This window comes from Enoplosus armatus, chromosome 11 (assembly GCF_043641665.1).
Source record: "Enoplosus armatus isolate fEnoArm2 chromosome 11, fEnoArm2.hap1, whole genome shotgun sequence".
Lineage (NCBI taxonomy): Eukaryota > Metazoa > Chordata > Actinopteri > Centrarchiformes > Enoplosidae > Enoplosus > Enoplosus armatus.
The window spans coordinates 16,246,937-16,274,645 of NC_092190.1; the positions used below are offsets into that span (position 1 = coordinate 16,246,937).

Here is a 27,709-nt window from a genome sequence, read left to right on the forward strand (position 1 = left end):
ATGTGGTCTGCTATTCGGTGTTATCTTCTACCAATTATCAGACTGTACCTGCTTGGTTTGAAGGTCCTGTTGGTTCAGCTGTTCAGCAGACCTTACAGGTTGCCAGGTCAGTTCAAGATGTTGTACGGTAACTTTACACCTGCTAGCTACGTTCACAAGTTAAGCTTAGTGTTACATTCCGTAACGTGGCAACCTTACGGTCTTTTGAGTTATGGACATTGTAGTCTCCAGCTACATACAGAACATATACCTATACCATTAATTGGTACCTTTAGCAAGGTGACCAATGTCCATCTCGGTGTGGGCTGTCACCGCGGTGCCGAGGCTAACTAACGTTTGCTAACGCTAGTTAGAAAGAAAAGTCAAAACATCAAGTGAAAAAGTGCTGTCTTGAGTGTTATGATCGCCGAATTCAACAGAAGAGCTTAACGGTCCCTCTTCTTGTCAAGTTATGTTCTTCTAGTCATTTAAATTTGTCGCCAAGCGATGTGAGTTTAAATATCCACTTTTTATAACGCAGTTTGGACTGGTGTGGCTATTCACATGAGAACAGAAGGTATCTCCGCTATAGGTCAATCAAGACGCTGAATGAAATACAGTACACTGCTAAAAGAAAGGCGCAGTGCAGCGACTCAGAACTTTGTTCACTCAGTAGATACTGTTACAGGTGTTATACTGATACAGGAATTTCATAGGAATGTTCTAGTATTTTGTGTTGTGTTGTAATAGAAATTGATCGCTAGGTCAACTGTCAGACATGCATTACAAATTACTACTTGGTATTAGTTGGTATTAATTGTGATGCAAACGCCACTACTTGTATTTGCAGAAAAGCATGATGCACTTGTGCACACATGATCAGTCTGCTTACTCCTCTAATCCATGTTGAGGTCACTACACAAGAAACTGAATGAAACTGTAAGATGCAACATTCTTTAAGAAATTGAAGGGAAAATGTTATACAGTACCACAGGAATTTAAAAACCTAGATGAAGTCCATCTGAGTTTCACAGGTCTTACGACAAGGACTTCTCATGTCTAGAAATAGCGACCCATCTTGAAGCTGCTTCCTTATCAAATGACATTCTCCCTGATATCTGTGTGTCCCTTTCTGCCTCTGTCAGTGATGCCCAGACAAGATGGCAAGGTTGCCATAGTGACAGGAGGAGTCAGGGGAATCGGATATGAGGTAGTCCGCCACATGGCCAGACTGGGGGCGCATGTTATCATAGGTACAGTATCAAGCACCACACCACTGACACGCAAACAGGACTGAGTGCAAGAGATACAACCTTTTGACAGGACGAACACAAGATACAGAGAGGTTGGCTGGTTGGCTTCTATCTGTTTACACTCAAATTGACAAACACAACAATAATAACCTTTATGTTTGTGGTCCCTTTCAAAAAATTTAAGAGAAAATGCAACAATTAAATACACCAGTAAAATATTTAACAACACAATAAACTAAAGCAAAATAACAAAAGAGAAATGGATGGAGAACTTTAGATAAAAGCATGTAAAGCAAGTATACATAAGTCAATATCAAAGTGACAATCCTAGGTTATTATTTATTAAAATAACTTCTGAATACACATCTTTTTCAGTATAGCGGAATAGGGTTACTGAGATATTAGGCTACAGATATATCTTCTCATGATAAACTAATGTGTTTTGTACAGCTAACAAAACCACGGCTCAGCATTGCCAGTCATATGGAATCCTCTTTGTGTGTGTGTGTCTACTTAAAAGCCTGTCACAGTCAGAGATCCTTAATTAGTATCAGGCGGTCAACAGCGCATTCAGATGCCTCTTGACTCCGTGTTGATCCATCTTAAGGTTTGGAAAAACATCAAAGCTGTTTGTTTTCATCAGTAGAAAATATGTATGATGTTCCGCTGTGAGATGATGTAAAGACTTTTTGAGCTCTACTGGGATTAAAAGGCTGTTATCAAGTGTGTGTTAAGTGCAAATTTAGGATTATGAGGAGCTTTTTTTATTTTGCATAAAACACAGTCTGGTATTGTTCCATTAATTATTTAGTAATATTTTCTGTCGGTAGATAAATGCAATACAACAAAGTCTTATAAAGGAAATGGATAAATGCTGTATACCATGGTTTATTTTGGCATCTATGTGAAAGTCCCATCATTTTACTGTGTACAGACACAAAAATACACATTAACTTTACACATAGTGTAAATATAAATGTTTAAACATAGTGAAAATGCCATTATATATATATCTGATATTATATCATTAGTCCTGAATTTATAGCTGCTACCATCAAAAGTTTGATATGAAAAACACGTAAAAAGGCATAGAGATATTTAATATTCAGTATGTATGTATATGTGTGTGTGTGTGTGTGTGTGTGTGTACTGTATAAAGATAGTCAGCTGAATGAGCTCCGATTGTCCATTTATATTTATATTTATATATATCTATCTATATATCTCTCTTTCATCCTCCCTTGATGTGCCATCTAGTACCTACTTACCAAGGTGATGTACTGCATTGATCACTCACTCATCCTGTATCCCCGGAGCCACTTGCTTAAACAGGTTCATCACGACACCTCTGATGTCCTCCCTGTCTTTCTCCTTAATGTTATGCAGTTCAAGGCTCCGTCTGTGATTAACGGTTCAGCTCCTTCTCACACTTCAGCACTTTGTTGGGCCCTAGCCCGCTGAAGTGAATGGTTTCATGCACATTGACAAATCTGTAAATATGCCTCTTTGTGACAAAGGAAAGTGTTTTTCTCTCAGACAGATTCGTTGTCATATCTGTGCTGGCCGTTAGTCTATATTGGTGTAATTTCCTCTGCACCTTCCAGACTATTACAGGAAGAGCTTCTTGCTGTAGGTGGGTTTTGTATTCTAGGTGTGATGTTGTTGCCAGTGAGCCAAAGCAAGTTTCTCTGGAGCTATAATTTTCAATGCTGTTTTATGGTGTTTGTACAAGAGTTAGTTGGAAAGGTCTGTTAAGCTTCACAGGTTGTCTGTGGGCATTTGTTATGTTGTGTTGAAAATTAAGAAAATAAATTCCCTTCTTAAAGAGACGCATAATATGCCAACTACTTATGGCTGAAAGTGGCTTTTCCAGGCTTACGCTTATGTTAGCGAACGTGCAGTGAGGTTGTTCAGATAGAGATAGAGATAGCAGAAGCATAATTCCTGTTTTAATTGCAGAAATTACATGGACAACTGCTCCCAACTTAGAAGCTCCTGACATTCAAGACTGGCACAGACAGCTGAGTGGGTACATGACTGTCTAAACTGCATTGGTTGATGTGCTCGACACGTGCAGTTGCTGCACTTGTTGGAGCTTACAATGAACATGGTGTTACATTTTAGGGGGTGCTCGGGTGTCCACACAAGAGTCTGCAAGGACAGACATGAGCAGGTCACGAAGTATGAGTCACACTTAGTTACGCAGATGCAGAAAGTCTAATTTGGCAGAAACCAAACCTTTTCTGCTTTTTCAGATGCTTCTAGCTACATTTTACTGCCAAAAATTTGATTGTGAAGTGTGTTTTCTTTTTTTGTGCATTGGAGATGTTAGAGCTAGAGATGGCAATGACATGCAACAAAGGTCCCCGACCAGACCCGAACCGGGGTTTTAACCCCAAGGACACCAGGGTGCCCCAAGTCTGTGTTTTTGCATAAATGTAAATATGAAAATATAATTACAGTAACAATCCTACGACAGCTGGTCTGTCACAGTGACAGGCCTAATCTGAAGCTGTTTATATCCTGATCGTTTACATCTATAGTTTTCTCTGTGGAAGAGGCACAGGAGTAGTAAGATGGCATCCTGTTTAATTGTTTGTATTGTTGTGCTTTGTTCTTTTGTCTGGGGTTTTTTTTGCTGGGGATTTATGTTTTGAGGACATGCATTTTTCTTTTCATCCTAAGATTTCCCCAGCAACACTCCAAAACTGGCTGCTGAGCTAACTGCCATTAGCATCTCCTCAAATGTACACTCCCACGGGGTTTAATGTCATTTCTGCTGCTCTTGTTAAACTAACAGGATCAAGTTTTACTCCTTATTCTCTGTTTGTAGTTTACAGTTACTGGGTTCAGTTTCAACTTAAGTCAATCCTCAGGTCATCAGAATAAACCACAGACCTCTCAAAGTCTTGTGGTCGTTTCACTTGTCACAGCTAAACAGGGATTTTACATTCTGTATAAATACCCACTTGAACTTTGTTACCTAATTCACAAATTACAGAGAGGTTGTACTTCCTGCTTAGAGACCGCAAATGCAAATTAACTCGAATAATAATTAATTGTACATGTCCCTTGCATATCAAACAGTAAACTAAATGAACTAATTGAGGTTGCACGTTAAGGTGCCCAGGTGAAACATCATGATCTGTATTTGTATTAATTGCAACTCCTAATTGATAAAACGAACAATATATTTTCCATTACCAACTTATTTTTGGTATAAAATAATGGCTTTTATCAATGCTTCTCTTCTATTTTATTTTTTCCCAGAGACAAGACCGCAGTGGTTTAGGCACAAATTATTAACACAGAAGAAGAATAAACAACATATAAATCAAATTCATGCAGTACGTTCAATGCAACTGCAATAGAAAGGGGCAGCAGGGAAATCGTTCATTTGAAATTAAAGTAGAAACTCTACTGAGTGTGATTGTAATATAAAACTATTACTTCTTACAGATTATTAACACATCTTTTAAAGAAATTGATTTCATGGTGATTAATAAAAGTTTGCACACCACTGCGCAACAGTCTGAAATTAGAAGATTAAAAACAATCTGACCTACATTAGTTCCTATAAATTTCTGAATGCATAAAGAAGGATTCAGTCCATTAACTCTTTCAGATTCATGTCAATCTATTATTTTGTGAATTGATTGATTGTGCACTTTATTTTTAATCTAAGATGCCAACAATTCCCTGGTTCCAGGTTCTCAAGCGTGACAATTTGCTGCTTTTCTTATTCAACAGGAAACTGAATATTGTAAGTTTCAAAGTGTTAGTCGGGGATAACTAGCAATGGGATGACATCACCTTGCTCTTTAGACAACTGCAATGAGCTTTTTTCACCCTTTCATTTTATAAACTAAGCGATCAATCAATTAATTGAGAAAATAATCAGCAGATGACGTGATAATGAAAATAATCATTAATTGCAGCCTTAGAAAATACCCTCCTCAAGCCCGCTGCCAAATAATAATCAGGGTTGGTTGTGTCATGTTTGGTGGCTGGAGGCTCGGGGTTGGATATTGTAATGTTTTATTATTCTTTATAGAATGAATGAAGGTTTGGTCATTCATTGTTGTTATTGGACTAATCCTCAGTGTCAGTTGTTTTCAATTCCGTGTTGTCGTTCATTATTCATTCACATTATTAAGATTTGAACCATAACATGGTTGGATCTGGTTCATGTAGTGAATGAATGATGATCCAAAATGACCCAGTAGTGAAGCCACAGAAGAGGAAATCCAGTTGACAAGTGACTGAACGGCGTGTCACAACATAGTCTGTAATAATACTTCATATCTGTTGATATCACAGCTGCCTGACTGATCAGAGTCTGCATCGAGACATCAAGCAGAGAGGAGTATGAGGAGGAAACATGGTGTTACACATTCCAATTAGGCCATTACCACAATAAGTAACAGACGTTTGAGGTGACGATGATGAATACTGACAGGGACCCATTCATTAACTGGTCACATACCATGATTAGTAAGTTATTCTTGCACAAAATAGTTTTTCATGAAAGCCCTCTTCCACTGCAGGGTCTAAACACCTCAAAGACGCCGTGCACAGAACAACAATATGTTCATGTGCTTGGGTTCCAGGGTCAGACTCTGTTTTCCATTCAGCTCACGAGCTTCAAAACTTTGAAGAAAACTCTGCTTTATTCATTCAGCGTGTATACCGCAAAGTCAATGTCAGAGTATCCTTGGAGACGGTTTGAGTGGAACACAAATGAGACTTGAGCCCTACGTATGATAACACACACCAAATCAATACATGAAGAACTTGGTTAAGTGTCTGTTGAAGTCCCCGACAATCCCTTGTGTATTGAAGCTGATCCCACAGGACTCTGAGTGTATCTCCATTTCAAATACCCCCACCCCTTGAGATAATTCATGAAGTGAGAATATTTATGGTAAAGTGGATCCCTCTCCGGTAATGGAGTGGATGCATATTTCAGGTGGAGTGGTAGCATGGTGCTTGTGTGAGGAGAGTTTATGGTTAGAGCCTCTGCACTGTCAAACACCGGGGTTTGATATTAACCAGCATACAATTGCACTTGAAGTGTTTTTGAGTAGATTTTGAATCAGAATGATGCCTTTCGGTGTGTTTTTAAGATAAGGTAATCCAACTTCAATTCATTCGTATTGGAAAATGTAGTCTTTGCAGCTGCAAAATATATTCTAGACAGAAAATGAAATAAAAATAGGACAAATGAGGTTGTGTTGAATACAAGAATACAATAGTGTGAATAGATATATATATGAATTAGTAGATCCTACCAAGAAAATAATCAAAATAAAAATGAATACAATTTCAAACTGTACAAAAATAGCAAATGTGCAGTATGAATGCCTTTCTTCTTGAGTAATTGAATATAATAACCTTTATTTTTTTGGACAAACATGGACACAACAGTCATTGTGGGCAGGAACCGGGGCTCTATGATGCATCAGCTTTGAAAAAGTTACTCACCTAAATATCAAAGGAAGACTTTGTGTTTTCATTCTGCTAACTGGACATAATATTTTCATTTCCCGACAAGTCAATTTGTAATTCAGCTATCTTAAAGAAATCAGTATTTACCTTCTGTCTCTTAATCAGTGCCAACCTCCTACACTTCATAAAAGTCGTGAGTGAAGGTCGATGCCAAAGACAGAAACAGTTTATCAGCCTTTCAAATATGCAGAATAATATCTGAAGGAATCACTTAATTACTTTACTCTGAAAAGTGCCATTAAATTAGGTTTATATAATAATAAATGTATTTTGATATGTGGGATTGAGTTGGACTCACAAAGGAAATCATCTTTGTTGTATGCTATAGCGCCAGAAAAAAAGTCTCTGGAGGCCAAATTTGTTACATGAGACTTGATGAGATTTATCTGTCAGTCACAATTCTGTGATGAGTGTTTTTCAATCCCATTAACCAAGAAGTGTACAGATTTACCAGATTTACCTTGGAACATGTGCACATCCTTTTACACCAATAATCCAGGTCTTGTCAGTGGTGAGAAATCAAATTAATTTGGCCGTTTGGTAACAAAACAAATGTCATGATATGAGAAAACTGAAATGTAAAAAGGACAAAGTTTCATTCCCTAGCATCTTCATGAGTCAATATAGATTTATAACTAGTGGATAAACCTCACAGCACACTAGAGAATAATGCTACACCTGTGTTTTATCCCTGAAAAATCATGAATACTGCATTTTATACCCAAAGCCATCAGTCTGCTCTGCCAGATCTGAATTATGACTTTCTGAAAGCCTCAAGTTGAACACTGATTTTCTGCATGGCCCGAACACACACTTATTGAATAGCAAAATATTGATCCCAGAGCCTGACAAACAATTGCTCTGCTTATGACACCAGGCAAATATGTGCGGTAACACGAGCAGTCTGTCTTAACTTAAATCAACTGTTTTCTCATTAATCTTCCTCTGGGCCAAACGAACCACAGCATTTTTAAAATCCAGTTCTCGACCAAAATCGAAATGCCTTAGACAAGATCCTGAGGCCTCTGTGTCATTGTTATGTCAGGCTGTAAGGCTGTTTTTTATGTGTCCCAACTTTTAACACATAAACTTTGATTTGATCCATCCATCACTTTTGTGATTCCCGCAGCTTACTCCATACCTCCCTGTCTCTCACCATAAGCTCTCAATTCAATCATCAATGTCTTGTTTTTTTCTCCCTGTCTGTGCACACATCTTAAAAATAGCGCTGCTGTGAAAAAAAGTATCTATTTCAACCATGGACAATCACAACAAAAAGTGACAGCCACACTTCACTGCACTTTTCATTGTGTGCCGCCATGTTTACGATGTGTCGCTTTGCATTAACAGTCACAAGGATAAAATTACCATGACATCACAACTGATCTGACAAGGATCTGTGTTTCAAAATGCAGTGTGTGCCTTTAAAATTGAAGTGCTTTAACTTGATTTGCATTTCTTTTAAGTCCATATTTTACAGTCAAAGACATAGTTCAACACTTTGGAGAACAGGCTAATTTACTCACAAAAGTGAAAAGCGAGATGGAAAAGATCTATGTAAAAATCACATCTGTACATTAAGAACAGAGCAGGATGTGTTTAGCTTAGCTTAGCACAAAGACTGGAGGCACAGGGAAATAGCCAGGTTTGGTACCATCATGCCTATACCGAGACCATAACCTGTGCTCACTGACTGTATCTGGCAACCCACGCTATAACTGGAGATGCTGCTCAGAAGAAGTACTGTATAAATGTATAAACTGTTGTTTGTCAAGAAATGTAACTCTTAACACACAGACATGAGATTAATACTGAGCTTATTACAGGTGTGAGTGTAAGTATGAGGTGTGTGTTACTTTCTTACTCTGATTCACTCTCAGTTTATCCATTTGTTCATCTGCAGCAAGAATATTTAAGTGAATTAATTAGGTTACATTTTCAACCCCCAGCCCAAAATATTTAGTAGGCAAATTAATACCTCGGGGCATATTTCTAATCAGTGGCTATTTTAATGGAGAGCTTTTACCATAAGCAGTTGTGCAGAAGTGTGTATTTAATGACATGCAGTGTACTCAGTGGCTTTTTGTCCATTAGCAGAGAAGCCTGTTGAAGAGCAACTATTTGTCTAAAAAAAGTTGTATTTGAGTGAGACCACCGTGTGCCTGTTCTGTATGTATGTATGTATGTGTGTGTGTGTGTGTGTGTATGTGTGTGTTTGTGTGACCCTTGTGACACGTCAGCCAGAAGAGCCCAGACTGAACCGCAGTGCATCAGGGTAAATGATGCTGTGCCCTTGAAAAGGCCTGCGTGATAATCCAAGATTAGTGTGTCTCTGCGTGTGTGCGCAGAGAGAAAGTGAATGTGTGCATGTAGGCGTAGGCTGTTTGTGCGTATGAGTTTGGATAAAAAGAGAGTTTGCATGTGTGTGTTTTCATACAGTGTGTATGTCAATATGCAGCTAATCCGCACACTTGCGAAGTGGGAGCCAGCTAATGTTTTACTAATGTTTTGTCAATCAATGTTTTGTTGATTGACTAATCACTTAATCGACTATTTGTCAGCACCGATTTATAGGCGTCGAGAGTATAAGTTTGTGTGTGTGTGCACGTTTTGCACATACGTGTGACTAACTGAAAATGAGGGTCAGCAAATGAGACACCAGCTCTCTGTCTCTTTCTCCTCCATGTGACTTTCTCTGTTTCTGAGTACTTTCTTCTCTCTTTCATAGAAGCAGGGCTCATGTGTATGCAAACATCCTCTGTAAATAGGAAGTGTGTCCTGAGTCAATGACTGTGTCTTTCACCAGGGCGATTGAGTGTACGAGAAATATTACTATATATTAGTATCTAATGTATCTAATGTCAAACCAATGCACAGTTTTGTGAAGCTTTGGCGTAGTAGATGTTTTCTATTTCTGGTCAATACATGCTACTTTGAGTTCTTACTGTATGAAAGCTATGGTCCCTTCCTGTTAAGACAGAAATGTTAACCAGGATTATGTTTTATTCACGACTAGTTTGTCTCTGGGTGGCCGGTCAAGTTCCAAAATGACACAACAGCTATTTTTCTGTTGCTCTTTCTCCTGGAGTAGTTGACTCATAGTGTCATTTACCATCAGGCTCACTTTTTATTTTACATCTTATACATATTAAATGGTATAATTGATGTATTTTTAAAAGTATTGTACTGTCTTTGAAACCAGAGCTGCAAACAAGCTCATCTCCCGAGGGCTAAATGGTTGTACCAAGAACTCTTTTCATTCTTGGAAATACATTTTTACAAGATGAAAGAACACAGGACTGACAAAAAAGAAGGAAAATAAGTATTATTTCATTAAAGGCCTCTAAGGGCTTGTCAGACACTGTATTAATCTGTGTGTGTGTGTGTGTGTGTGTGTGTGTGTGTGTGTGTGTGTCTCCTCCTCGTTCAGGTGGGAGGGATGAGCAGGAGGGTCTGGCAGCCGTTGGAAGGATCTGTGAAGAGTACAAAGAGGCCAAAGGTAACATTGCAAACATATCTACGAAGGCATGCATAAACACACACACACACACACACACACACACACACACACACACACACAAATGCATGTGCTTGTGTGTACTTGTTTTTGTATGCCAGTGTTAGAAGATAAAGGGCAGAGCTGCAACAGTGTGTCCCGCAGGCTTGTTTTTACAGTCTTTCCTAGGCACACACACACACACACACACACACACACACACACACACACACATAATTGCACACTTACACTCATACAGAGACACACAGAGCCTCCATACTGGCTGCACAATGTCAGGAGTGTTGTTGATGCGCCATGAGGAAGAGGAGGATACGAGGGAAAAGGCTATGAGAAGAAGACAGGGGGAGATAAGTCAAGCGAAGTGTGAGAGAGGAGGGGGAGGGACAGACATGGAAGGAGGCAGAGGGGAGGAGGAGAACATGACAAATGGGCAAATATAGGAAAATAAAAGAGGTAAAAAGAAAGACGAGGTGGAGGGAAAATGGAGGTGATGGAGATGAGAGAAGACAACTGGAGATTTATTACTCTATTGACTAAAGCTTACAGCGTTCTCTGTAACTCCCATGTTGAGAAATTGATTCTGTTGACCTTCACAGCACCATAAATTAAACCATAGTCTCATGACTGAGGAGCCTCATGAGTTATTCGCCTCTGTGCCAAACAGCCTTGAGTCTTTACCACCTTACCAGGCTCGTCAGTAGTTGTTTACCTCAATGGATTTTCTTTCATTTATGATTTGTACTAATACAAAAATCAGTGGTGATTGAATTATCGGTGAATCAGATTTTCAAGACAAACTGACATTTGAGTTCTCTACACTATAATTATACTATAGCATGCTATCACTACATATTTTCCCCTTTTTTTTTTTTTAAAGGAGTAGAGTATACAACTGTGGTCAGACATATTTGTAGAAACTGCATATAAACCTCGAGCCTCAGTTGTTCCGTGATGTTCACACATACAGACTCACATACGGAGAGCGACCGGCTGCCATTCATATAAAGATAAACCTAATCTCTGTTCTGTTCACATTACTTGCACAAAGACCAATTCTTACTGTTTTTTTTTTTTTTGCCATAATTGGTTTGGGTGTGCATTTTATTTCTCCTCTCCTAAAAACACAATTTCCTTCTCTCTCTTCTTTTTGTCTTATCACTGGAGGAAGGAAGGTTCATTAACTGAAGCTTCAAATTTAGCTTTGCTGGATAAAAAGTGAAAAAAGGGAAATCCTGACCTTCTACCTGGTGATTACAGCATATTTCATTGCCTTGTGTGAACATGTTGTAGAAAAAAACGAGATTTACCACTGAAGAGGTCCCTCTCAGTTTATTTAGTACATTGTTTAATAGAATACATGTCTGTGAGAGAAACACTGATCATCAGATAATAGCAAACCCGCTGTGACTGTTAGATTAGTACTTCTTAAGTTCACATTGGTGGAGCTGACTACAGGTTATGTATGATACTGAGTGAAGCGCTGCCTGTTGGGAAGCAAGCCGTGGCGTGTCTTGCTTGGTCTCGCAGTAGAGAGCAGCAGAAAGCCGGCTGGCTGGGTCCATGCTCGTGTGTAAGCGGCTGTCAGACAGCGGCCATGTAGCCGGTGTCATTGAAGTCGATTTCCCTGGACGGGACCGTGGTGGAATTGATTACTTCTTTTGTAATTGGCAGACACTGAGGCATAGGGGACAGGGGGAGGTGTCTGTAGCCAGATGCTTGTGCACTGAATGAGAATGTGTTGATGTGTGTGTGTGTGTGTGTTTGACTGAGACGGTAATGGATTCTCATTAGTGAGGCAGGAGCTTTAAACATCTCTGTTCAAATGCCTTTTGGCCTCTTTCCTAGTGTTTGCACATTTGTGTGTTATGAGAAATGGGAGACAGCTCAAAACATATATACATGTATGCTGCTGCGGTGGTTTCTCAAACTGGGGACCTGAAATTGTATACGTTTTTCAGAGGATTTCAAGATGTCACCAATGACAAAGAATGTAATTTAATCAGAAAGCACCTCAATATATTTTATAGAATATAAAAGAAAGTGTTCATTGGAATCTCTTTGAACACTATTAAAGGTACTCTGGTATTTTTCAGACTGGGTCTTACTCTCATAATTGTGGCCATTGTGGAGGAGCCTTGATTTAAAATAACATTTCTTTCCTTATACATAATTATATATATATACATATAAAATATTATTCAAATTACAGTAAAAAGCACTATAGTTTAGCGTAGTTAGTCTCTGAGCATTGTGAAATGGTCTACCTTTCGGTTCAACCATGTCCAAGAAACCAGTCCCTATACATATTACAGGTATTTGTGTGTTGTACAATTCTGGGCACATGTTTGTAGATAAAAATACACACATACATACATTATATCCACTGTATATATGTGCGTATGGTGCCATAATGTAGTGTATCGCCTGGTGTAACAAAGGTGCTGTCCCTAGAGAACCTGGAGTATAATCCTGTGGAAATATGCTAATGACTTTAGACTTCAAGTGGGCTTTAGTCAATGAGGCTTAAAGCATTTTACTTTAAATGATAAACATGCACACCCACACGTACACGCAGATACAGGGTATTTCTGTATTTTTGCCACAGGCAGCGCTGTCTGTCCACTAACTTTAGTCACGGTGCACCTGAAAGTAACACTTTGTGCCTCAAACCATAGGCCTAGATTAACAGTGTGAAGCGAGGGAACCTGTGTGTGTGTGTGTGTGTGTGTATGTGTGCGTGCATGTGTGTGTGTGTGTGTCTGCTAAACACACATTACATTTTCTCTCGCTTGGGTAACCCAGCTGCTCCCTTCCTACAAAAACGGCCGTTATTTTACCTAAGCTCTTTCACTCCAATTAACATAATTTTCAGCCACCTTTGTTTCTATTTAGTTCAGAGACATAAAAGTAATTGAACCAGCCACTTCTAAATTGAAAGTTTATAAAAAACTGACCTTGTTAGAGTGTGTGTTTGTACCTCAATACATATATGTTTGGGGAAAACATGAGCGTGACGTTGTGTGCATTTATGAAAAGCTGTGGTGTCCTGTGTATTATTTCTGAGTGATTATTTGTGTTGGTGCTATATTATTATAGCTTTACAATATACGCAGATGTGGATTTACAGCTGTCTTGACTTGGGAGAGTATCATCCCTTTAACGCTACAAGCTGGAGTTGACTGGGGCACCAGCCAGCCTCCCCTCTCCCACTTCAGCTGAATAAAAATGTCTGTGGAAGAGCTAACACTGGCTCCATGCCCAGACCTAATATTCTTGGATATCACTGTGGTGTTTATCGGAAAGCTCAAAGTGAAACTATTTATACATCCTTGTCACCTCATAAACGGTGGTTTTGGAGAGGGCAGTCCATTCATCCTTTTGTACTTTCACCCTTTATGTAGACAGTAAGGAGTTGTAAGGAGGGAGAGGGTAGGTGAGAAGCTGTAGCAGGGTGTGATCTAAGGACACGTGTCTTAAGAAAAGATCCAGGGGAATTTATGACTTTTTTACTGTGTTGTATTTAGAGCAGAAATTAATAAAATGGATCATCCAAACACATCTGAAGATGGGCAGTCACATTTGACCACATTAAGACCTTGTATTTGCAGCCCAAACTGTCATAAGAGCTCCAACAGTAAAGCATTTGCCAAAAATGAATAGCATGTCAAGGTGTTTACTGTCAACTTTAAAGCATGTGAGTAATGCAAGATCTCCAGCCTTTTGGCAAGCAGAAGAGAAATTTGATGTATTTACCAGCGCTATTTAATATCAGATTTAGTTGTAATCCAGTTTAATCATATCTACTGTTGTCACAATCAGGGCACAAGATTCATGTTAGAGCCAGGTGGAAAGAGGGAATTTATGGTAGGAGAAGCAGGCAGTTCTCCCTCATCATTTTTATTATATTGCTTTTTTTTTTTAAGTTATTCATTTTTGTAAAGACACACAAAGTAGAGCAGAAGACGATGCAGAAATTGAACTCTTGTGCTATGAATTGTGAGTATGAGGCACGGGCATTAGCCGACTTACATATTAATTACCTGCTGTTCAGGATGTAGACTGTGTTCGTATTTGTTAAGATATTCCAGGCAGTCTGTGTTGAGAGTGTAGCAGTGCAGTATGGAAAAGTGCAATTTTCATGGGCATTTACTGCTGCGTGCTGAAGCCTAGCTGGGAAAAAAAACACTCCAGAGTGCATTTGTACCTCTTCACGAAATCTAATCACAATTGGACCAAGCTTGATGAAGCAAGATTAACTAGATGTTTCAGTTCACTGTCTGAACTGTCCAAATAGATTTGACTTGGAAAACTATTCAGTGACTTCCCATTGCATCATTGCACACACTGTTACAATTCATAATTAGGTTTTAGTGCAGTTTTATCTTAATTTAATGAATAAACACATTTTGTTTTATTTCTATGGTTTGTTAGACCCCTTTTACTTCTCAGTTCTTTCCCACTTCTTTCTTCCAACAAGCTTTTATTTTTTTCAGTGGCTCTTGTGGTACTACAGTGCCTCTGATTGTGCACCGATGTGGCAGGAACCATTTATAATCAAAATTACAGACACAATTGTAAAACCCTCTTGTGTTGTCTTTTCCATCCACAAGCAGCTGGTTGAGATGCAAAGACAGAGCTGTTTGTGGAGCAGAGGAAATGGAAAGGGGGGGAGGAAGGTGATGGTCCACAAGCTCTGAAGCAGAGTTAGAGTTAAGCAGAGAATCGCTACTCTTCCATGAAACCAGCCTTTGACTTTTGCCCCCTTCAAGACTTCACAAGTCAGAAATGTGACATGGTGCATTCAAGTGTCTTTGTTTGGGTGTACTAACAAAAAGCACACTGTGGCAAAAATGTGTTGTTTTGTAGGCAATAGTAAAGTAGTATGGGGAAACAATAACAGAAATGGCACCTTGTAATAGTCCTTTTTCACAGCAGATATTTTGACTTGTCAAAGTGGGAAAAGCAGAGGTGTTGCTAATAACATTAACGATGGCTCCGCCCCAGTACAACATGGCGCTGTGACTGCTCTGTTATTGGCTGGGGGCTACACACCCACTGCCCAAAGGTTGATGCCCAGAAACATCCCGAAACACAGCAAAATAAGAAAATACATGCAGAGGGCAGGGTCTCTGCAGATATAGACACCACCACACACTTCTAGTGGGTCATACTATTGTAGGTTCTGCCTTTAATTTAAGTTAACATGCAGCTCAAGTGATAATAAGGATAAATTAGAAATGGAGACTATGAGTGGATCCACTGGGTCTTAAACAGCATGCGTGTGTCTCCAAAGGCAGTGTCTGTCGTCAGTTTCAAATAGTTCCTCCGTAACAAAAACACAGTGTGTCTGGTTATTGAATCCAGGCTTTATTAAAGATCCTGGGGTCTTAATTGAGGTCTGCCAGCAGCAGGACCGTGCCCGATCGATGGCATTTCACTCCCAGTGGGCTTTGTAGATATGGCTGGTCTATCTGAAAGGACCCGGCCCCAAGGGAGACCACTCAAGAGGACAGGAGAGGACTGACAGGCAGGACACACACACACACACACACACACACACACACACACACAGATGTACCTGTTCTCTAGCTAATGTGCACACTTACACATGCTTATTTGCTTGCTGGTATATATACAATCCAGATGCACAGACTGAGATATACTTTTTCTTACAGTCATTAAAAGGCACACACTTGCTCTCTCCACTTCTGTCTTTCTTTTCTTTTCATTTCTCTTTCTTTCTCTCATGCTCACAAACACACACAGACACACTCAGCAGGAGGTGAGTGGCATGGCGTGGAGATAAGGTTGCTATCAGGCCTTCATCAGGGACGGCTGCTCTCTCATCTGTCACGATGGCCTTTTTCTTTATCAGCTCCATCAACTCTCCTTGCTGCTGCTCTTCTCTCAGTCCTCTTCCTGTCTTTGTTTATTATATTTGACCCTCTACAGGCCAGGGAGGAACAATATATTTTGTGAAAGTATAGACATGCTCTTCTTTATGTATGATGGCAGTGCACTTGTGTTTTAGTTTATCCTGTCTGTCAAATACTAAAAAAGTCATTCAGAGCCCAACAGGAACCAAGTATATTTACATATTTGTATGCGGTTCATCCCCTATTTGCTGTGCATTTCAAGGGTTTGACAGTACTATTAAAAAAGCAGGGTCCAGACAAGTGAAAGATCCTGAGGCTTCGTGCAGCTTGAGTCATACTTGTCAGTATGGATTTTATATTGTTTACATTTTCACTGTTGATCCCAGACTCACTGCTCCCTCTGATACTGTGATATAGAATATTACCCCTGTCACCTGCCCATCCCGAGTCAGCCTAAAGAAATACCCCCCAAGAAACGCCTCAACATGTTTTAGTTGTAAACATTGTACACACTAGCAAACCTGAAATACAAGGGAACATCATTCAGTAAATATGTTTTATATTCTTGATATTTGTATACACTGCAGTTCTATTGCTTTTATGTTTTTGACGAGGGATTGGTAGGATTGTTGTTTTTTGTGGTTCGGTGCAAACCAATGCATTTGGTGTTGAAATTTCACATACAAGAAAAAGTAGTATTTTTACATTCTTAGAATATATTTTTCTAGTAGAGAAGTGCTAAGAAATTAAATTAAACCCTGTGTCAATGTGCAAGCAGAGAAGGATGTAGGCTTGAGGTACAATTTACAGCATTTCTTGAGGAGAAGAGATTTCAATTTAGTGTTTAGTATTTGGAGTGACTCCACAGTCCTGTGGATTGGGAAGATCATTCCACCAGCGGAGAGCCTGTTAGGAAAAGAGAGATGAACATCTTTTCTAAAGTAAATAAAGGAGAAGACAGAAAGAGACAGGGAAGGACTAAAAAAGAAGTCCAAATACAAATCTTCAGAGCTGGCCAGAAAGTATCTTAATACATGAAAGCCAAATCAGAAGTTTTACGATTTAATTTGCTAGCAACCTAGCAATTGTTAAGTAAGTTTAAATACAATTTCTTGCCAGTTGCAGAATTTTTGAGCTATATTCTAACCAAGCACAGGTTTATTGAGGAGCTTGGCAGGTTAAGTGGACATATGTGTCTAATCCAGGGACAAAGAGACCAAGATTGAACCTCAAACTTCCAAGAGGACGAAAAAGTGCCTGAAAAAGTTCACTTGGAGTTCTCTGAGAACTAGACATATAGAAAAATATTACTGTTTAACGGTATCAATAAGCCACGCGTTCATATAGGTTGAACTGCTAGATTATACAGGAGTAAGCTTGTCAGAACTCATAACACACAGTCTATAGTTATACCTCTGCAGGTATTACAGTTATAGAGCTGCTTCATGCTAAGTAGATGTCCTCACAAGAAAAGTCTGTCCGGGTTTTTAAGAGTACTCTGTGTTCAGCGTGTAATGCGTATACACACACTTACACACTGTGTCACTTTCACGCTCTGATGATACCAGCTCCTGGGCATTGCTTCCTTACCTGTGTCTTATCATACATTATACCTGATATAACGGTGTGTTAAGCTTTGATGGAGCTCAGGAAGAAGTATTAGGTTTGATATAATGTGCTGGAGCAACAGAAGCGTAGCGCTGCCAGTATTGTAATGTAAGAGCCCACCGAGCCTGCTGTAAGAGATGATTAATACACTCTTTGATGTCTTACCGCCAAAGCGACTTGCAGAAATAATCCGTTTACAATGGCTCTGATGTGTGTGCCTCTGTTTTGTGTGTGTGTGTCCATTCCAGTGGAGTTCACCAAACTGGACCTCGCCTCTTTGCAGTCTGTCCGTCAATTTGTCCAGAGCTTCAAGGAGCGAGACCTACCGCTAAATATTCTGGTCAATAATGGTGAGTGGAGATGTCATGTTCTTGCCATGTGTGGGCTGTGTACTGTACATGCAGAGGAGTCCATCTGGCAGTCAGTGAGAAAAGTAGAAATCCTCTGCACAGCGGTGTCATTTAGCTGCTGCCACCTGAGTGAATTTGAAAGGATTTAAAGCATTATACGCAGCTCACTGAAAAAATATTTTACATGCAGTAGACTTCAGCTGTACTGTCAGCAAGTACTGGAAGCAGTGTGTTTTGCATATGCTGCATCAGTTAGTGCAGTAGTTCCCAATATTTTATGCCTGATGTACCCTCACATTCATTGACACCATCCGTCATCTTCCAAATGTGTTTGAACTGAAAATGGATGTTATTTAACTCTATTAATGATATAAAAGTGGATATTGTTCCACACAAGACATAGAGACCCTGGAATTGTCGATGTGCTTGGTCTCTTTAATTTTTTTCTGTGGGTTTGGTCAAGTTTTTATTCATATGACGACCACTTTGAGTGGTACTTTTAGTTTATCTGTTTCAGTTTCTCTGCTAGCTTGCTGACCAGTTTTCATGCACTCTCAAACTCAGCACGTAGTGTTCAGGCCACAGGTGTGATCTGTGCCCATATTGATGAGTCAGCCACTGATGAGCCACATCACAGGTGTGATCTGTCTTCAGTTTATCTAGTATATTGGATAAGAAAAGCAGTTCAGTGCAGAGTATTTTTCCTTAGACACAAACTCTTCCTAAAGCCAACTGAAAGAGGAAAAGTGTAATAATGGACACTTAGTGAGAGACTTTGTACCACTGCATATTCAGATACTCTCTATGGCTGCAGCCAGACTGAAACAGAAGCGACATACCTGTTTAAGTTCCTATATGAATATACTATGAAGACCACACATAATGGTGACCTCCGTGTTGAGCACTGCAGACACATTAGAGACGCCTATGGAACTGTTTGTACTTTAACCAGTATGTCCCCTTTTTACGTTATGTGTGTTAACATTCAAACTTCAAACACTGACATGTATTTTTGTGTGCTTTAAATGCTTGTGTTTGTGTGTGTCAAGCGGGTGTCATGCTGGTTCCTGAGAGCCGTACTGAGGATGGATTTGAGCAGCACTTTGGCGTGAACTACCTAGGCCACTTCCTGTTGACCTGGCTGCTCTTGGACACTCTGAAGGATTCTGGGAAATGTGGTTACTTCTCCCGTGTGGTCAACGTCTCCTCCTCTGCCCACCGCATCGGCGAGGTCAGACTGAATGACCTAAATAGCTGGTAGGCTCACATATACAAACGCACTCACGCACACTTTAGCAATCACAACCATATCAAATGATATATTACAAAGTTGACCATTTACAAATAGAGTCATGTTTGAAGAACATTGAGTCAATATGAGAAGGATAATTCCAGTATTTTTAAACTGGGATCTTATTTTCATACTTTTGGCTATCATTCCTCCTACTAATAACGACATTGTAACAACGTTGTAACTGTGAACATGGTGACATCGCTCATATGATCAAACAGGATGTAAACAAATCCCAATGGACAAACAAATGGACTACAAAAATAATACGATAGTTGTATTAAACAGGAATCATCCCTGAACTGTGTTGTTTTGTTTTATTTTGAAGAACATTTCAAGCCCCAACTTGTCACACTCACCTGCATGTCCTCTGTGCTGGCATCACCAACACAAGTGCCTCATTTTCTGTTGGCATTAGGGGGGAAACTGTTGGCTCCAGTTGGCTCAGTATCATTCCAGCTAGCAGCACTGCTGTCCAGAAGCATTAGCTGCCTGAATATCTTCATTGTGTTGCTACCTTAGTGGTGGACTATGGCTCGTACTGGTGTGCTCTGCCTCTCAAAACATGTTATAAAATATAAAGTAATTTATAATATCCTAATTTAATCCAAAAGTCTTTCAGTTTAAAATGTGCGAGTAATTTGTCAAATCTACTATGGAATTTATATATTTTTCATCTTCTGTGCAGTTTATTAACATATTATTGTCTGATAATTGCTGCACATACTTTTCCTCACCAGTGCTACCACCAGTATTGATGCAAGGGATAACTCTGACCAGATTTTACTAATCCACGACCAAAAGCTGATTTTTAGTTGTGACGTCCCTAAATACTACCGTATAGGAAAGAGTTACAGCAGCAGCAACAGATATGTGGAGATGTCAGTATTGTCAGCAAGATGGAAGGAACGTAATGGCTGCTACATATTTTTCTCTGTGTATGTTTGAGGTTTTACATTTCACACTTGTACCACCTGTTAGCTATGATAAAAATAAAAAATAAAATGGAACATCATTATCCTCAAGTGCATATCGAGTACTCAAACAGTCTAGTCTTGTTTCACAGATGTGTGTTTCAGAGGGACCAGCTTTACGCATATATCAGTATAATATTAATGGGAGTTTGTGCATCCACGATTTAAACAACCAAACAGATACACCAAAGAGATATTAAGATTACTTTGCCGGTTGAAAACATGAACTGTAAATCCCTTAACAGGCACACACATACACAAACAGCAGATGTTAAAAAAGAAAAACTGCAGTGTAGCACTCACTGCTTGGCTAATGACAAAATGACTTTCCTTTCCTGTAGATGGTGCACATCAGCATGTGGACATCTGCAGGTCTGACCTGCTGTTGCTGATACTTTGATTGCAGATAGGTGGCTCTGTGGCTCTGCAGTGGAATGATATTATCTGGTTTCAAATGCTTCACATCAATGACACTGTGCGTCCTTATGACACGCTGAGCCGATTCAGACGATTCAGAGATGTCTTGTTAAGTTTCCACCTCTTACATGGAAACATGTTACCCATTCTGGCAACAGCTGGTTGGAATGAACTGAACAAAACTGAGAAAAACAGCTGTTTACCTGCCTTTTACTCTCCTTATATTTAAACAGAGGCACATTCCATTGTCATGGTCTGACTGTGTTTCTGGCTTTCTCTCTCTTCAGCCAGTCTTATTCAGCCCATGCTGCTTACTGTCACAGTAAGCTGGCCCAGCTGTTATTTAGTTACCACCTCCACCAGGAGCTGCAGCGTGGAGGTGTCCCACTGAGTTCATGTGCTGTGGATCCTGGCATGGTGGATACTGCTCTCTATCGCCACCTGTGGACGCCCCTCTGCCTGGCACAGAGCACCATTGCTCACCTGCTTTTCAGGGTAAAACACTGCTCTGACTTTCATCTGCTTTATTCACACAGAGGCCAAGTTAGTTTGATTAATGTTACCCTTCAAGAGGGCAAAGCAGATTTTTAATTATCCTTGAAAAATAAAGCTTTAGTTTGAGCGTTTTTCATCAATAACCTGATTGTAAAACTTAATTAACTAAACACTAAACACTTTTTTGTAAGATCATATTTTTTTTTCCAGGACAGGGATATTTTAAGGACACTAAGGCCTTAATCTTGAAATTTTTCTGTATCCCCCAAGCTGCAGTTTATTCTACTGTTGTCCTTGTTAGGTTTTCGCTAAATGACTGGAATGGAAATGTCTAGAAGGTAAAATGTAGTTTCTGAAGGTCTGTGAAAGATTTGCAAACCAAAATCTTCTTTTTTTGGTCGGAAGGAGCTACTGTACCCTCCAAATCTTTTGCAGCAATAAAGCATGTATCAAGAGCTTGTAGTCAGAGGAGCTTAAGTTTTCATTTTATAACTTTACAACTGAACCAAACTGCTTCCTCCCTTAGCATGTCACGTTGAAATCTTGGATATCTTTTGCAAAAGTAAATGATGATTATAATCATGTTTTTTTCTTCTAACAAACAGTCGTGCTAGTCACTATGTTAGACATTTAAAAAACAGTAGTTTTGCAGTCTACATGGTTCCAGATACCACTGTGACCTGAAAAAACTAACTGGAGTGCAGACATTGTTCAGGATTTTATTATACAAGATGAAACACAGACACTCGTGCATGCACACACACATATACACCGCCTATCCACATCACTGAAAATGGAAGTGCTACTAGAAATCAAGACAGGCTTTTTTCACTGTGACTTGTATTTTAAAATGTTTCTTGCATAGCTTAAAGCGCTGGCCGCAGGCTGCTGTTAATGTCCCTGGGATTTAATGGAAGGAGACGTTTGTGCGTGTTAGAGCCCAAAACTGCAATTGTCACAGGCATTTGCCTCCAAGCACAACCTTTGGGATGGTTCTGCCCCACATACGCAAACTCACACACACAAACTCAGGCATGTAATCATTAACACACACACACACACACACACGCACACACATACTGTGATTCTCTCCTGTTACAGCACCTTTTTCTTTCAAACCATAACATTTAGGTTCATGCAGAGCCAAAGGCTAGAACATAGATAGAAAGAGAAAGAACACAGAGAGTAGGCCTACATTATTAATCCCAAAACAAACAAACAACGGTTAGCACAATCAAGGACGTAGATAAAAAATTCATAATAACTTAGGGATAAATAATAACAAAGTTATATCTCCAACTAAAAACTTAACCTAATTGAAATTAGGACCATACTCTAATTCTAAATATAATGTATACAGTGATAGTGTCTGGTAATGTACTGTACCTAAATATCTATATGATGAATCTACTGTATATATACACAGGTGTGTGCATATTGATGATGGAAGCATGTGGGCGACCACTAAAAACTAAATGACAATTGTAATTTTAACAATACTATGTGAGGTTTTGTATTAAAGAAAATCTGAATGTGGTGTGTTCACATGCATCATTTTTTATTTGAACAGACACTGACGGTTTTAAAAATAAAGTAGACACAAGGCACTCAAAAAGTCGATGAAACCAGCAGCACCTTTTGGCAGCATCAGTATTTATTATAATTAGTGAATATTGTTAAAGAAAATCAGTGAAGTCAGACAGCAGCAGACCAACAGGTGAGCTGAAGTGAGTGGCCTGTTTTTTTCTTTTTCTCATTATTAAAGACAAAACCAATACTAAGAGAAAGCAGGACAATACACAGTCATGGAAGGGCGGTTGGAGGAGCGAGGGGTGTCAAGGTGGAGACACCACCAGCCCAATCCTGCCGCATATGGGATGGGTTTGCGGTGCCTCCGGGCCTGGCACCTTCACAAGAGGTCTGAGAGTGCAGAGTAATACCCTTTACATCAGAACAAATCATCATCATTCTCGTACACCACGGCCAACAAATCATCAAGGCACATGAGGAAGCATGTACATCATGCATCCAGGATCTCAGTTTCAACAGCAGACAAGGCACCAAAACAGACAAACTACTGGAAAAATGATCTAACCCAAAATATTCAGAAATAACCTGATTAGAGTCTGTGAGACCGCTATTCTGCTCCTGAAGAGCTGTTGCTGCTTGTTCCATTTCTAACAAATCCAAATCATCTTTAAGCCAGTTCTCCAGGTTGAAACTATTCGTTTTTCTCAGTTTCCAATCAGTAAGTGTGGTCCTCTTTAACTTAACATGCTAGATCAATGAGTCGTTGCATCTCCCTTGATGTTATTGGCATCGTTTGAATTAAACTGCATTTTCAGTTCATTAAATTCAATAATACTGCCATCAGAAAGAAATTGATACAGTTTAGTAATATTTTTTCTGCTGCCAAACCCCATTAAAAATCAGTTTCCTCCAGCTGTAAATAGTGGGTTCTTCCAAATTGAACAATAAGGAAAATATAAGCCAGAAATAGAAGAATATGAAGTTCTTTAGCTATGACACATGAATGGGGAATTAAGAGGTTACTAATACTTATATTACATTTATATATTTGTTATTTTCTGCAATGTCTGTTATTATCAGCAATCTTTTGTTCCAACTAGCCCCAACTACCTGCTTGTTTTTTATATGGGGATATTTCCACCGCTGGATGCTGAATTGAAGGCGCTCTTAACATTATATGAAAAAGTCGCCTTATGTTACCAGAGGTGAGGCGGCCAACAATGAAACCCACTTGATCCTCATGAATTAAAGATTAAACTCAAGACACATTGCAAGCATCTTTGCACTTTATTGCAGCCAGATTGCAGCCTTGATCTCTGACTCTGAGACACCTTTTTCCAAATATTCTGTCAAAATTTATTTCATTCATTCATTGCCGAGATAAGAAATTTACACCATATGTCTGTTAAACCCAACATTTTCTTAAATTCCTCAAACTGCAGAAAGAACAGCATCTGTAGGAAGAGGGCAATCAGAGTGATCTATCGCCGGATCAGATACAAGATTAAAGATAAGGCACCACATCAGGTTGACAAAAAAGCTGCTTGCTTTAGAGCATTGCGAACAAAAGCAATCAAGAAATCCAGGATATATATAATGTACCTCCTTTTCTTATCTGCAAACAAGTCTGTTAATTTGAAAGAAACATTTTTCAAAACCAAGATACTTACACCCCTTGTAGCTCCATTACCTGGAACAGAAAACACTTGGCCCTTCCATCCTTGCGTTTCTGTGATTTAAGCTCATTCAAGTGGGTTTCTTGAAGCATTGCAACATCTCATGCCAAGTATTTTAAATGTGAGAATATTTTATATCACTTTACATTATTTGAGACCCCATTTACATTCCTTGACATCATTTTAAATCGTGTTGGAACTTATTTAAAGCGCTTCTTGGGTTAATATGGGTTAATACGTCTCAGGGAGGACGGGGAGGAGGGGGAAATCAAAACACAAAAGACATGTAATGTAATGACACAACAGAGAAGGTACCTGTTGACACCACATGACTCGAACCTAAACTGGGCTATCAAGAAATTAAATAAGTCTTGTTAACGCAACAAGCCAATAAAACAGTCAACTAGACAATTACAAGGGCGATGGTGCAACAGTTACTTTTGCAGGAAACTGGAAAGTCAAGCAATCAAACGTAATGAACAATGAAATGAAAAATGTTGTCATGTAGTGTTTTTTTCTCACAATAAGCATTCTAGGAAGCGTTTGTCCGCGCTAAAGCCCCTCCATCTGTGAACAGACCTTTAAACTACCAGCAGCAACATGAATAATGAAGCACAAGTTGTGTTTGCCCGTATCGTCACTCACACTGGAAAACTTAGCCCTGCAAGCAAAATAATAATTCATTCAGAGGAACAATTAAAATTCATGTTTGGAAATATTGTGGAGTACTACAACACACACACAGACAAACACACACACACACACACACACACACTGGTTCACACGCAAAGTGTGCGAGTGTGTTGTTGATGCTCGCAGGATGTGATCCCCTCTCTGCTCTGAAACCTGCTCCTGGTCTCACAGCTGACACTGAGATCATTGTTAAAATGCATCAACCCTAACACTCACGCCCACGCACACTTATGCATGCAGACACACACACACACACACACACACATAGGCACACACCCTGAGCCTTCTTTTCACTGACGCTAACATACAGTGACATCAGCCCTCCTCCGGCATTCGCACACACACTCAGACATGTTGTTTGTTTGTTGCAGTGATAACTTGTTGTTGAACTTGTCATCCTGCAGTCACTCCAGTTCCTTTTGGTGCTTATGTATATTTGGTATGCAGTGATTTCAAAGATGTAGATATGTGTATGTTTACATATATTTATATGTGTGTTTTCCTCAGACTCCTGCGGAGGGCGCTGCCACTGTACTGTACGCCGCTCTGTCACCGGTTCTGGAGGGGGAGTGTGGAGGAGGCTACTGGGCCAATGGGCTCAGGGAGACGACAGCGCCGCCGACCTTTGACTCCCAGCTGCAGCGGAGCCTATGGGAAGCCAGCCTCCAGTTGCTGGGCCAGCAGTAACACAGGACTAAAGGACGACTAACTGGACTGAAACTCAAAGAAAACATTGCATAAATACCCTGAACTCGGGGGCCAACCAGCCAACCTTCTCCTTCTCCCTTTTTCTCAGTATTTTCTCCCCGTCCATACCTCACATACAGAGGTGTTCGTAGCGATTTATGTTGACAATCTCACTATCCACCGCTGGACCGTGATTGGTTATTTGGGGAGTGAAGACGATCTTTTTGTTCCTGACCCGCCAAAGAAGGGCTACAGGGGATGGAAGACTTTTTTTTGTTTGTTTTTTCACTATGAGCAAGCAAACATACGCACACATACAAACACACTCGAGGGTAATATCGATATATGATTTTGCTGTTATAGATACGGGGCAGTAGCTGAAATTGGCCATTAGTTTCAAACAGATATCAGTTGTCATCCATCTCTGATATCATAAAGTTTATTCCCTGATCGTAGCTAACCCTGATGTCTGGCCAGAGATACTGTTCCACAGTGTCATGTTCGAAAACCTGCAATGACACCTGCCTCACTCTGCCTTAATGTCACTAATGTCTGGCTGTCAGTGAAGAAGTTCTTTGTGAAGTAAATGCTGTTATCCATGCTAAAAATACAAATCTAGGCAAACATTAAAATGCCTTTTGGGTGTAGAAATACTTCCTTTCAAAAGCTGAATTTTGGCTTAGTATACCGGCTTAAAAATCACATGTCTGTCAAGCCCGGGCATACACACACACACACACACACACACACACATTCATGCACCATGACAATAATCTGACTTTTCAAATCTGAATCCGCCTCGCTGTGGTGGGGGAATGTGATGTCATCACTTTGCTTTGACACATCACAATGATTTCTCAGATTGTCTTGCCATCCCACTCGTCTGATTGGGAGCACTTTGGTTTTTGGTGCATTCATGTGCTTTTACTGTTTACTACTGAATCCTCATGTTAACTGCTGGCAGGTGTATGATAAACTGAGTTTAATAAGATCTCATGAAGATGCTGGGAAAGCATTATCAACTCCTCTTTCCTCTCTCTCTCCACCGCTTAATCCAACAAAAGACATTCCTTCGTACTGATCGGGGTATTTGGGAGGAAACTGAAAGAAGGAAGAGATCCCATGTAAAAGTAGGCCTTCACTTGGAATAATTCCCCCGATAGACCAGGGAATGGTGAGACATTTGGTTTTGAATTTTCTTGCTGTTGTCATTTTCTGAAGCCAGGATTTCCAGACGTTTCTGTTTGCTTTTGCCAGCTCAGAAACAAAAAGGGGAAAGATGGGGAACCAACCGCCACTTCAGTCTATCCCCATTTTCCTTTGTGATCTGTGTTAATCGGTTTTGCTGTGTCTGTGATACACGTGTGTGTGCGTGTTTTAAGAATTAACTCATGCTCATGGCCCAATTCATGTTGATGGATAGCACAACAATGGCCAGTTTTGGAGGAACAGCAACAGGACCGAAGACAGAGAGGGAAAGCACTTTTGTTTTTCAGTATTCGAGCTGTGATTGGTTCCTCATTGCTGCTGCTGCTGCTGCTTCCTCATTTGGCTCAGCTCCCAGTGCATTGTGGGATTGAGATTTCCCAGTGGTGAGAATCAAACTCCATCTGCTGAGCTGACACACACACACACACACACACACACACACACACACACACGCACACACTCATTCATAAACATTGGAAGCAGTACATCCAGGCACAGGCTTATCTAAACAAGCACACAGCAAACAAACACGTCTGTAACTCATTCGGGAAAATACTCACATACACACACACATCTATATATATATATATATATACATACACACTGCGCCATAATGCCATCTCCACTGTGATAAACCATTTTAGCT

The 27,709-nt window shown here is 39.8% G+C and overlaps 1 protein-coding gene across 1 annotated transcript; it reads left to right on the top strand.

Annotated features, from left to right (window-relative positions):
• On the top strand, nucleotides 1–25,854 carry LOC139292850 (polyprenol dehydrogenase). Its single transcript, XM_070915244.1, has 7 exons — nucleotides 1–106; nucleotides 1,125–1,232; nucleotides 10,171–10,239; nucleotides 17,990–18,091; nucleotides 19,141–19,348; nucleotides 21,061–21,268; nucleotides 25,675–25,854. The coding sequence occupies exons 1-7, from the start codon at nucleotides 1–3 to the stop codon at nucleotides 25,852–25,854; spliced, it is 981 nt and encodes a 326-aa protein (XP_070771345.1).
• Nucleotides 25,855–27,709: the final 1,855 nt, after the last annotated feature.